The sequence below is a fragment of the Helianthus annuus genome, chromosome 12 (assembly GCF_002127325.2).
Source record: "Helianthus annuus cultivar XRQ/B chromosome 12, HanXRQr2.0-SUNRISE, whole genome shotgun sequence".
Lineage (NCBI taxonomy): Eukaryota > Viridiplantae > Streptophyta > Magnoliopsida > Asterales > Asteraceae > Helianthus > Helianthus annuus.
This window is the reverse complement of record NC_035444.2, coordinates 61,278,756-61,290,268: the sequence shown is the minus strand read 5'-3', so window position 1 is coordinate 61,290,268 and position 11,513 is coordinate 61,278,756. Positions and strand designations below refer to the sequence as shown.

The 11,513-nt window shown below is 33.7% G+C and overlaps 1 protein-coding gene across 1 annotated transcript; it reads left to right on the top strand.

Moving 5' to 3' along the window:
• Positions 1-4,639: 4,639 nt before the first annotated feature.
• Positions 4,640-6,696, top strand: LOC110896750. The gene is made up of 2 exons (XM_022143894.2): positions 4,640-4,882; positions 5,503-6,696. The coding sequence occupies exon 2, from the start codon at positions 5,898-5,900 to the stop codon at positions 6,459-6,461; it is 564 nt and encodes a 187-aa protein (XP_021999586.1). The 5' UTR covers positions 4,640-4,882; positions 5,503-5,897; the 3' UTR covers positions 6,462-6,696.
• Positions 6,697-11,513: the final 4,817 nt, after the last annotated feature.

Sequence of the window (11,513 nt, the reverse complement as noted above, 5' to 3'; positions counted from 1 at the left end):
GGTTAAGAATTATTCGGCCATCGCCCCGCAACGCGGACGGGGCAACACCTAGTTATAGCATAAAGTACAAATCAAATTGAATAGTGACTTTCTCTCACAAACTTATTTTGATAATTAATACAGGGTTAACTTTAGGCAACCCCGAGTTTACAAATCAATTAAAGCATTTCTAGTTGTAGTTTTTCTACACTTCAATCTAATTTTACATTCAGGTGTAAGAGCAATAGTTTTAACACAATAAAGAAGAAACACGAACTTTATTCATAAAAACTCATATTTCATATGGTTTTTTAACAACGCTTTTTATTAAAAACAAACAAGGCCTACTAGCAAGAAGCTAGCAAGGCCCACGAACCACTACAATTTCAGTCAATATTATACATCGAAAAATCTCCATCTATGCCAGTCTAAAGATCCCATCTTTGAAAGGTTCTTAACCCAAAGAAAGCTATAACTTTTAACTTCTCCACATATCCTCTCAATATTGACAGAAACATTGTTGAAAATCCAGTTATTTCGAGCTTTCCATAAGTTCCAACATGCCACCACGATAATGGATTTGATGCACCTTTTCCTTATAGCCGAGCCCGAAATAGCTTCCTCAACTTTAAACAAGTCGTTCATAGGAAATCGATTTTGCATGACCCTCTAACCGAATATGTTCAATTAATTGGTAGCCAACTGTTCAATCCCCCCTCAAAAGTCACATTTTTTATTTTATCAATAAGAACTTCAAGGCTATTTTGGGTCTCCTCATAACTATAATATTTTTCCACTCCCATTTATAAGACAAAACCCTATCATAGTGATCTACTCGTCAGCAATGGAAGTTTATGCTTTTCACCTAATCATGAAGAAAACATACCTAAAACATGTCATAATGATTTACATATTATATCATCATTTTACCAAAAACTCATCAAAGACTTATAGTTTTTGACATGGAGAAATACTTGCCAATAATTTCCTTTGTAGATTGTTGTAAACCTCTTAATCTTTTATTTCTTGTTACTAGAATGTTAATTTAACCACCCTTTTAATTCCTTCACCCACTTACTCTCTAATCTTTTATCTCTTTCCATATACTTATTCTCTAGCTTTTTCTTATTTTCTCAAATTAAGTTTCCTTAATTGATTTGTTGGCCCCTATGAGTTTATAAGGTTTCATTTGCCCCCAACATATACTTTGTATAAACTTTATAAAGTCTTTAAAATACATCCGGAATTTGAGGTGTTACACATGTTATCTTTTTTACAACACTACTTCAAAGTTGTTTTCCATTGTCCTGCTCAAGGATTTATAGCACCTCCGTCCTGTGACTATTACCATCTCTCTCGTTTTACAAGATATATGTTTTTTGTCAGCCGATGTGTTTGCTTTTTTAATGGACCGCATTTATGCATCATGTTGGTTTATTCGAAATTATAACCATTCGCCAGGCAACAGTGAACTAACCACAACTCCACTCAACCTAACCAATAGTGAAAATGGGCCATGGGCCTTTCCTATGAAAGTCCCAATGATGAGGCTATTTTTTTGTGTAAAGTCTTTATTACTTCTACTTGATCTTGAATTGAAACAAGGTTATGAATTTCGGTGTTCTCAATAGATTCGAGAAGTGGTGAACAATGATGGGCCCGGTTGGAATTGAGAATCGAACTACATAGTACCCACAAGTGGTAGTCTCACTGTCACTACAAAAATGTATAGTAAACGAGTGTAACTATGGAGTCACATAGACATGTTACACATAAGAAACGATTATAAATCTAATTTGATGTTACATGATACTTTTTTAACAGTAATTCCTATAGTTTTTAAGATAAAAACACCACAATCTACATTTTCCGGAATTTGAACTCCTAAACTTTTACTCGTGAAGTACACCAATTATCACCACTTATATTATAACTAATTATTGATAGTGGTTAAAAAACAGTTTCGGAGGCAAGAGAGGTAACTGAATTAGAGGCAACTCCATCTCTTTTATGGGTAGTTTCATTCAGTGGCGAACCCAAGATTTTTTTTCATTGGGGTAAATTTTTTTGTGTTAGAATTTTTCACAACCAAACCAAACATTAAAATTTTTGGGTCGGTCATCGTAGTCGGGTCAAGTCGGGGCTAGGAAATAATGTAGAAGCATTTAGTGGAGATGAAACCACTACATTATTAAGAACCATTTTTAGGAATCAAATTATCAAATTGTGGTGATTAATAAGTTGCTTGAAACTAATAGCTAACTAAACAACACAACTACTTTACATAACTTCAAAATTTTGTTTAAGCTTTTTTTATTGAACGCCACTATATGTTGAAATTCTTATTTGGTAATCAACTGTGAAATAAAATCATTCAGAGACATAATGAAATCATTCAGAAACACAATAAAATCATTCGGAGACATTAAAATTTATCATTTTAAAAAAAGCAAATTAGAGGATTAATGGTTGGTTGTGGTGTTTTAAAACACTAATTTAATTTTGATGGAAAAAAATAATGTAAAACACAAGAGATGTAAGACTTGAAATTGAGACATACTTGTTGGAACACAAGGAGATTTACCACCATACCATCTTTGTTTTTAATACTATGGGGTTCAACTAATTTATTTATGGGGTCCTTGAAAAATTTAACATACCGGTTCTACTGTTTTTTTTTTAAAAAAACATTGGGGTCTGTGGACCCCGACCCGAACCACGTGGGTCCGCCCCTGGTTTCATTAGGGGTGAGCAGAAAACCGAAATAACCGACAGTTCGATAATCGGATTTTTAATAATCGAAAATTTCAGTTCGGTTTTCGAATAACCATTTTCAATAACCGAAAAAAACCAAACCAAACTGATAAGTTAGAATAGTAGGCCTAGTCTATTTATTTTTATCTTTAAGTTTAAGTTATGTAAGTGTTTAACCCATGCAAGTAGAAATTATTAATTTTATTCATGAATGTTAAGTATATATAATAAAAACATTAACATGTTTATTTATAATTGAAATGATTTATTTATTGCCTACGAGAAATAACAAACTTTAATATAAAAAAAAATGTCTTAGTAAAAAGTTTGTAGAAACATAAAAATAAATTAGAAGGTTAGGTTTATGTGAACAATATTAATTATGGGGAAGGTTCATTTGAGAAAAAAATTTAATTGAGAAGAAAAAGAACAAAGGGTAATTTTGTAAAACAATTAATAGTTTTTTCACTTATCTCATTTATTATCCTTTTTGACTAATTAATTAGTCATAAAGATTATTATCCTCCACACTAATTCTTTTTGTCTACACACATCAAAAGTTATCTTACATATTTCGAAATTTATCCTACACGTTGAATTTTATTCTACACAACTCGTAATTTAACCTACACAACTCGTAATTTTTCCTACACTTTATATTATTTTATTTTATTGTTTTGAAAAAATATATATTTTGAAGATAAGTTACAAAAAATTTAATGTAGTAGGTATTAAAGAGGAAGACTACAAATTAATGACATATGTAGATTTACCAATGTACCCTTATAATAACATTAAATACTTATATTAAATAAAGTAAAATAAAGTATTCTTATTGGTTGAAATTTTCTTCTTTTTTCTTCTTACAAAATTTTTTTTCTTATTTAAACTCTCCACTATTAATTATAAATGTTAAATATAATAACTTAAACATAAACATATAAGAAAGATTTTTAAATTTAAATTATACTTTTTATTTTATAAATCTTACATAATTTTGTTCCAAAAAAAGGAAATAACCGAAAAAATCAGACCGATGTAAAAACCGAAACAGAATGGTTTTAAAAAAAAACCGAAAACCGACATTTTGGTAACCGAACCGGGCACACCCCTAACTTTCATGCACAAGTAGACTAGATAACTGACGTCTTCGGCGATATTGGATTGGAATAGTTGGAAACAAAGACAAGATTTTTTTTTAAATATAACTCGGCCACTCAACGTTTTGATAAAATAAGATCACTCGAGGGAAATGTTGGCTGGTCAAAAAGGAACCAATCGATGTCACTAGAGCCGTTAGTCTTTCCGTTTTCTTTGGAACGTCTGTTATTCGTGCGTGCAAACCAGAATAAGACTATTGTACTAGCGGTTGCAGGATATAGTTATAAAGATATGTTAATGAGTTGGGTATGTAGGCTACACCACCTTCAAGTTTCAAACTTTGTACTTTGTGCTCTTGATGATGAAATATACAACTTTTGTATCTTGCAGGTGAGCCTACTTGTTTACTCAAATTATGGATATTAGAGGTGGCAATTTTGACTCATTAATGAACGGGTCGATTTGGGTTGTTTTCTATTTCAAACGGGTCAAATGGACCAAAGCTTATGTTTGAGGAATACAACCTTAAAATCATTTAACTCAATGATGTTAAAATTATTGTAACAATATTGTTTTTCGTAATCATAAGTAACACAATAATGTTATAATAAACCTAAAAAACGGACAAAAGAAGTGTTTGTGGGTCGACCTGACCCAACCCAACATGACATGTACTAGAAAGACCCGTTTCAACCCAAATACGGGTTGACCCGCATACAACTGACCGACCCGTTCATTTTCCACCTCTTATATTTATATACCTAAGGTTATATATTATCTAACTTGTGTTCTTGTTCACTCCCGTAGGGATTGCCTGTTTTTAGAGCTGGATTAGCTCCAGGCAACATTAGCTATGATGACTGCCACTTTGGAACAAATTGCTTTCAATGAGTAACAAAAGTGAAATCAAGGGTAGTTTTGGAAATTCTAAAACTGGGATACAATGTGCTAATGAGTGATGTTGATTGGTTTAAGAATCCGTTGCCACTGCTTACCGCTTTTGGTCCTGCAGTTTTCGTGGCTCAATCCGACGAGTATAAACTCACAGGTTTGTTTTTACATAAATTTGTATTTATAAGTTACCATTTTCTCATTGTCTATAACATTTATAATGATTATACGTTTGACTTTTATGATAGCGTAAAATGCCATTTTTGTCCCTGAGGTTTGGCTAGTTTTGCGACTTTCGTCCAAAGGTTTGTTTTTCCGCATCTGGATCCAAAAGGTTTGAAATTTTGCCATTTTCATCCGGCCTGTTAACTCCATCCATTTTTCTTCATTAGTTCAAGGGTATTTCCGTCTTTTTTTTTTAACTTACAGGGGCATTCGGTTTTTTTTCAGGGGTATTCGGTCTTTTTACATAAAGTGAATAAGACCGAATTGCCCTTTAAGTTAACAGAAAAGGTGAAAATACCCCTGACTTAACAGAGAAAATGGATGGAGTTAACGATCCGGATGAAAATGGCAAGATTTCGAACCTTTTGGATCTAGATGCGGAAAAACAAACCTTTGGACAAAAGTCGCAAAACTGGCCAAACCTCATGGACGAAAATGGCATTTTACTCATTATATTATATTAATGTATAGTTTCCAAGTTAAATTTCTATGTGTGCAGGTCCAATAACGAATACAAACTCGTGTTTTTAATCATTCTACTTCTGTGTGCAGGTCCTATAAATTGGCCAAGAATCTAGCTGGAATTTGGCCAGAATTGCTCGTCTGCCACCGAATTTTGTCCAATTAGAACTGGATTTGACTACTGTTGACCGCCGCCTATTGATTAATTGGCCGATTAGATAAAAATTACCCGGTGAACCTCCGACTAGCCATTAATCAGCGACTAATCGGAGGCTAGTCGGGATTTTTACAGCTATGATTGGTGGTATGAAAAATATCATTGTTGACAAGTTGATGTTTACAAAGAGACAGCACATTCTAAACAATTAGCTGCTAAAACTTTGGTTTTATCAACATGGCAATTACAAGAAAAAACCAAAGAAAAAGACGTTTTTTCGTGGTTTATAATGCGCGCAAATGGCATCAAGGAGACATAGTTTCTTGAAATGGGGTGTTTAGATTCACTCTGTGGAGTCCAGTCACTGGACGAAAAAGATTCAAGAAACCATAACGACGTTAAAGATGATTCCTTTTCAACTGGGTATAGTCTAAAATCACGGGAGTTTTGCGTTAGAGTTCTTCATGCAGGCGGGAAAGAAGATCTTTACCCACATTCTGTTAAAGCTTCTCAACTAATCAAGAACTACCCGGGGATGTGTATTGCATGGCCTGCGGTTTTCAAGAATCCTAATGAAAGTGTTTTATCAGCAACGGATATACTGTTGCCCGGACACAAGTACTATTTAGTCCCTGTGACGACGTTAAAGAAGTTGAAAAAGAAATACGCTGCAAAAGAGAATAAGTTGACGGGAGAAACCGGTCCTGACAAGTCTGATAACTCCGTTAGTTCAAAAGATTACAATGTTGTTAAAGAGAGGCGGTGTAGACGCATAGTTAAGAAAGATATACAATCAAACAGAAAACGTGTGCCGCCAGTCGTGAAGTCAAAGTCAACACGGGGATCTGACTGGGAGCCCAGTTTAACCTCGATTCAAGAACTCTCTCTATGAACTACACCTTATGCAACTTTCAGCAAATGGGTTGACCCATTTGACTTGTTTTCCTTTCAGCTAAGTTTTTATTTACTTGTTTGTTTTGTTGGAGATGAAATATAATCCAAATCGACCCATTTACTATTAAATGGGTCAAAATTGCTACCTTTGTTTCTGATGTATAACAAACGCATGTTTTCACATGGGTTGCATCAGGCTTTTTGATTTATGTATTGCATTAAGAGTTAATAAATGGGTGGGTCGTGTAAGGGTCGAAACAGATAACTTTTGTGTTTGTCAGGTTGGGTTGACCCGAAACACTTTTTTGCCCTTAATTTATCTTTTATGTAGCTAGTTTGTAAAGAGTATTACAAAGACTAGTTATGCATCAAGACAACGACAGTTTACGATCGTGAAAACCTCGAGATCTCTTATAGTTTTGAATGTTTTGCTCAAAAAGTCAAAATATTCATAATTCTAGTTTTCCAACTATTAAGAGTCAAAATATTCATATTTGTGGAAGCAGGCAAGAATCAAAACGGATTATTGAGATACATATAAAATTATCTACTTATCTCTAGCTTTGGTCAACTATCTACCTCATTATCTTATTCTGATCCTCAAGTCGCGATACTCACTTTCAAAACCTACATCTAGACACCCTCGTTATATATGATTGAAAAGTTCATTCGTTAAATTCTTTAGTAGGTTGTGCGTACCCTGCGAATGCATTTGTACACAAGGAAGGAAACTGATGCACCCAAAACCGGGGATATAACCCAAGACGATGCCACCCTCGCTAATGAGCTCCAGAGACTGCACCGGGCCGCCATACACAAGCCCAAAACCAACCATGGATCCTACAATACAGTGTGTAGTTGACACTGGCCAACCGTAGAGTGATGCAACCTGACCAAGATAAAAAAAAAGTCAACATTTTTCATGTTTGGATAGACAAATGCAGCTCACTAGTTTAGTTTAAGGATCTTTCTCATTCTAGGAGTAATGGGCGGTTTAGATCTATCCTAAGTAGTGTGAAGGTTATATTTAAATTGTGTCTGACTTTGACTAAATAGTCAAAGCATAGCTGTCAATAGCGAATAGCAAACGATAGCGACATGCTACATATATGCTACGTAGCGATAGCGATGAATTTACTTCTGCTAATTCATGTTTAGCGATAAAGGGGTAGAAATATAAAAAAGTGCTATTTTCATTTATAAAAAGTAAAAATACGCTATTTTAGGAATAAAAGTGCTAAAAATACCCTAAAATAGTGAAAATACGCTATCTTTATCATCTAAACAAATAAACGTAATAAAGAAAAAAAACAAAGAATTTGCTACTTTCACGCTATTTAGTCGCTAACCAGGGAATAGCGCCAAAACCTCCCAATACTACGACGCACGCTATAGTGGTCGCTATTAGCGCTATTGACATCTATGAGTCAAAGCGACTTGTATCAATCCAAATAATCATGTTTGACCACAAAAGATAGTAGTATTGGCTAGTAAGTATTAAACTGTTGAAGATCATGTCAGTTTAGTTTAAGCATCTTTTTCATTCTAGAAATAAAGGGCTTTTTAGATCTATTATAACTAATGTGAGGATTTTATTTAATTTGACTTTGACTAAATAGTCAAAGGGACTCCTATCAGCTGAAATAGTCATGTTTGACCACAAAAGACAGTAGTATTGACTAGTAACTACTCACTACCAGAATGTTGTAAAATTTACCTGCAACCAAGTACCAGCAACTGCTAAGAAGACAACAAACCAGCAAAAAGCAGAGAATCTTTCCCTTGAAATACATTAGCAACAAGAATCCCTTTCCGCATTGTGCTTGTGACATGTATACCCAGCATCAACGCCCCGGAAAACTCCAACACTGCCGCCGTCACCACCGCTTGCGTCAGAGCCCCGGATCCCATCAATGTCCCCACGGCATTTGCCACATCATTGGCACCAGTATTCCAAACCATATAAAACCCAAACAAAAGTGTCACATACTCACATATGACTATAACTTGGCCTTTAATCCCATTCTTTGAACTAAAGTTTGCATGAAAATTGGTAAACTTATAGCTGCCACAGCTATGCAAATGGATATAGTAGAAGCTGTGTAAAAACTAACCTAATCTAGACACTCTAGTTTTAACCTAGACTCTCCTAATGCTAAACCATTGGAGAGGTAAGTGTACCTATCGACTATAGCAAAGCCTAATGAAGTCCGGATATCGAACCCACGAGACACTAGTGATACTAAACTAGACTTTGACTCACCTAATTACTTAACTGGTTTTTAAATTGTTTTGAGTTTGAAGTGGTTTTTAATTAATTACCTAGTATCCTGGCTAAGACGAACTAGACAACCAAACGACTGGGGACATGAGTTTGAAATCAATCAGAAGGAGAACCACCTAGGCAGTGGCGGAACCAATGTACAAGGAGGGGTAGTCCGGGCTACCCCTCAACTCCCTTTTCGTAGTGTAAAAATACCATTCAATTTCTTCTACGTAGTGTAAAATATTTATCTTTGTATACAAAGTATACCTCTAATCCCCCCTAAAAAAATTGGGATACCCCTGAATTTTTGGGCTAGCTTCACTACTGCACCTAGGCAATGAATCCCTTAGAACAAGTAATGACCTATGACTTTGACAATTGACTAAAATTCTAATATCTTATCCAACCAACCTCCCACTAGGGATGATTATGTCCTGTAGTAACTAGTCAACTCAGAGCGGGACCCCCACACTCTAGTTCCTAGAAACCGAACTATGAAGAACAATCAGAACACGTAATGAAGTGCTAAGAGTAAGATGGACCGACTCGACCTATCGGCACCGAATCCCACAACTATTAGGATATGTAACCCACCGGTACTAACGACCCTCTAATTATCTCTAATAATAGCGTTAGAACGAAAACGGGCCAATTAACGAACTAACAATTGATTTTAACGTGCCTATGGTGTATCTCTTCTTTATAAACACATCAATAATAACAACTAATCAAATAGTCACAGCAAAACAGTAGCACACATGATCATATTCAGCAACATATCAAAGTTATTTTAAATCAAAACGCTTCATAGTCGAAAAAACTCAAAACAAAAATTCCAAGTTCATCACGACCTAGGTGAACCATAAAACTAGCCAAGAAACCTAGGGGTGTTCAAGATCGGATTATCCGGTTTTCAGATATCCAAAAATTTCGGATAGTTAATATTAATATCCGAATCCGTATCTGAAATTTCGTAGTGCATATCCGAAATTTCGGATACAGGTTCGGATATCCAAACGGATATCAGAATTTATAAAAAATATCAAAAAAATTGTTTTATGCATAGATTAAAACTAAACCTGTATTTGATTTTCCAAATTTCCAACACTAAAAACAAAAATAACTCATAAAACCACACCCGAATCCGATTATTTACGACCCAAAATTAAACAATAAACTGCCTTTTACGACCCAGCCCATGCAAGCCGACCCGGTAACATATCAGGAACATGTTCGGATAATTAAAATACAAATAAACGGTAGCAAGTATCATGAAGATTAAACTAAAAAGAATTCAAAAACAAAGACTAGCGCATGTTTTGTTCTTGTATCGATCCTTTTTCCTTCTCTTTGATTCGTCCTCAAGCCCCTACAACTCGTCAGCCTATAAAATATATATGTGTCGACCAGCTCCAAGAATATATATGTGCCGTATGGAATGTATTTTTTTTTTTTTATTTAGAATTTTGTTTTAGAGTGATTTTCTTGTATTAGGCTATCATACTCTTCAAAGTCACGTTGTCTAACTCCGGCCAGACTATGTTGTCTTAACGTAAACGCTATTTTAAATATAACTTACTAGGTTAAAACCCCGTGTATTACACGGGGTGAATAATGAAAATAATATTATTAAAAAAACTTAAATACTTATGATGATTGAAATTATGTATTGCATATATTCTATATAGAGGAAAGCGTTTGAATCAATAGAAGTTAAATAAAAAAATTTAAAAAATATTAAGTGGGATTAAAAGAAATTTGTCGTTCAAAAAAGTAAAAAACTAATGATTGTAGTCCGTTAGATTCTTATACATATATACTATAATTTTAAAAGAGTAAATTACTTTTTAAGTCCCTGTGTTTTAATGGTTTTAACCACTTGAGTTCAAAATAAAAAAGTTTAACGCTCCGAGTTCCCAACCTCTCATTTTATAACGTTTTGAGTCCCTGTGTTTTAGTGGTTTTAACCAATTGAGTCCAAACTCAAAAGTACAAGTGTTAAAAATTGGAATCAAAACGTTATAAAATGAGCGGTTAGTGACTCAGAGCGTTAAACTTTTTGATTTTGGATTCAAGTGGTTAAAACCACTAAAACTTAGGGACTCAAAAAATAATGTAATATTTTTAAAATTACAAGATTTTAGCTAATAAATCAACAAAATAGATTAATTTCATATATAAGGTAAACCTGACAAATTTCATATGTATTCAATTAAAACAACAAATATTATATATACCCAACTTTAATAAAATTTTACATAATTACCATTATATTCCTTTCTATTATATTTGTTTATACCCTAATTTTTAATATTATTCAGACTGTGATCAACATCAAGATTCCGAATTGTTCTCTTGACACGTGACGAAAACAATAAGCAAGCTTTGAATCAGATAACTGAACTCTAATAAAAAAATCAAACCAGCCTATGCTCGCATTACATAATAGATTTTGGATATTGATCGGAAGTGAGTTTCTCGTTTTTGTTACTTATGACTCCGACAACGTTTTTGTTGATTTTGTTTACTTGTGGTTTCCTTTTCTTAGTTACCAAGAATCGTGATTCTTTAATTTTCTTTGTTTATCAAATTTTCAGTTCGGTGTTTTAATTTTTTTTATTTATTAGTTTTCAATTACAATACTTTTACATAATTATGAATTGCAATATTTCAATAGTTTTCAATTTCAATATTACGTATTTCTTGAGTTTCATAATTAATTAAATTGAAAACAATAAATAAAATTAAAGAGATAATAAAATTAAATCAACTGATATTTTAAAT

What these genes read in the sequence shown, in the direction of transcription:
- LOC110896750 (XM_022143894.2), top strand. Translation starts at nt 5,898, where the DNA reads ATGGGGTGTTTAGATTCACTCTGTGGAGTCCAGTCACTGGACGAAAAA.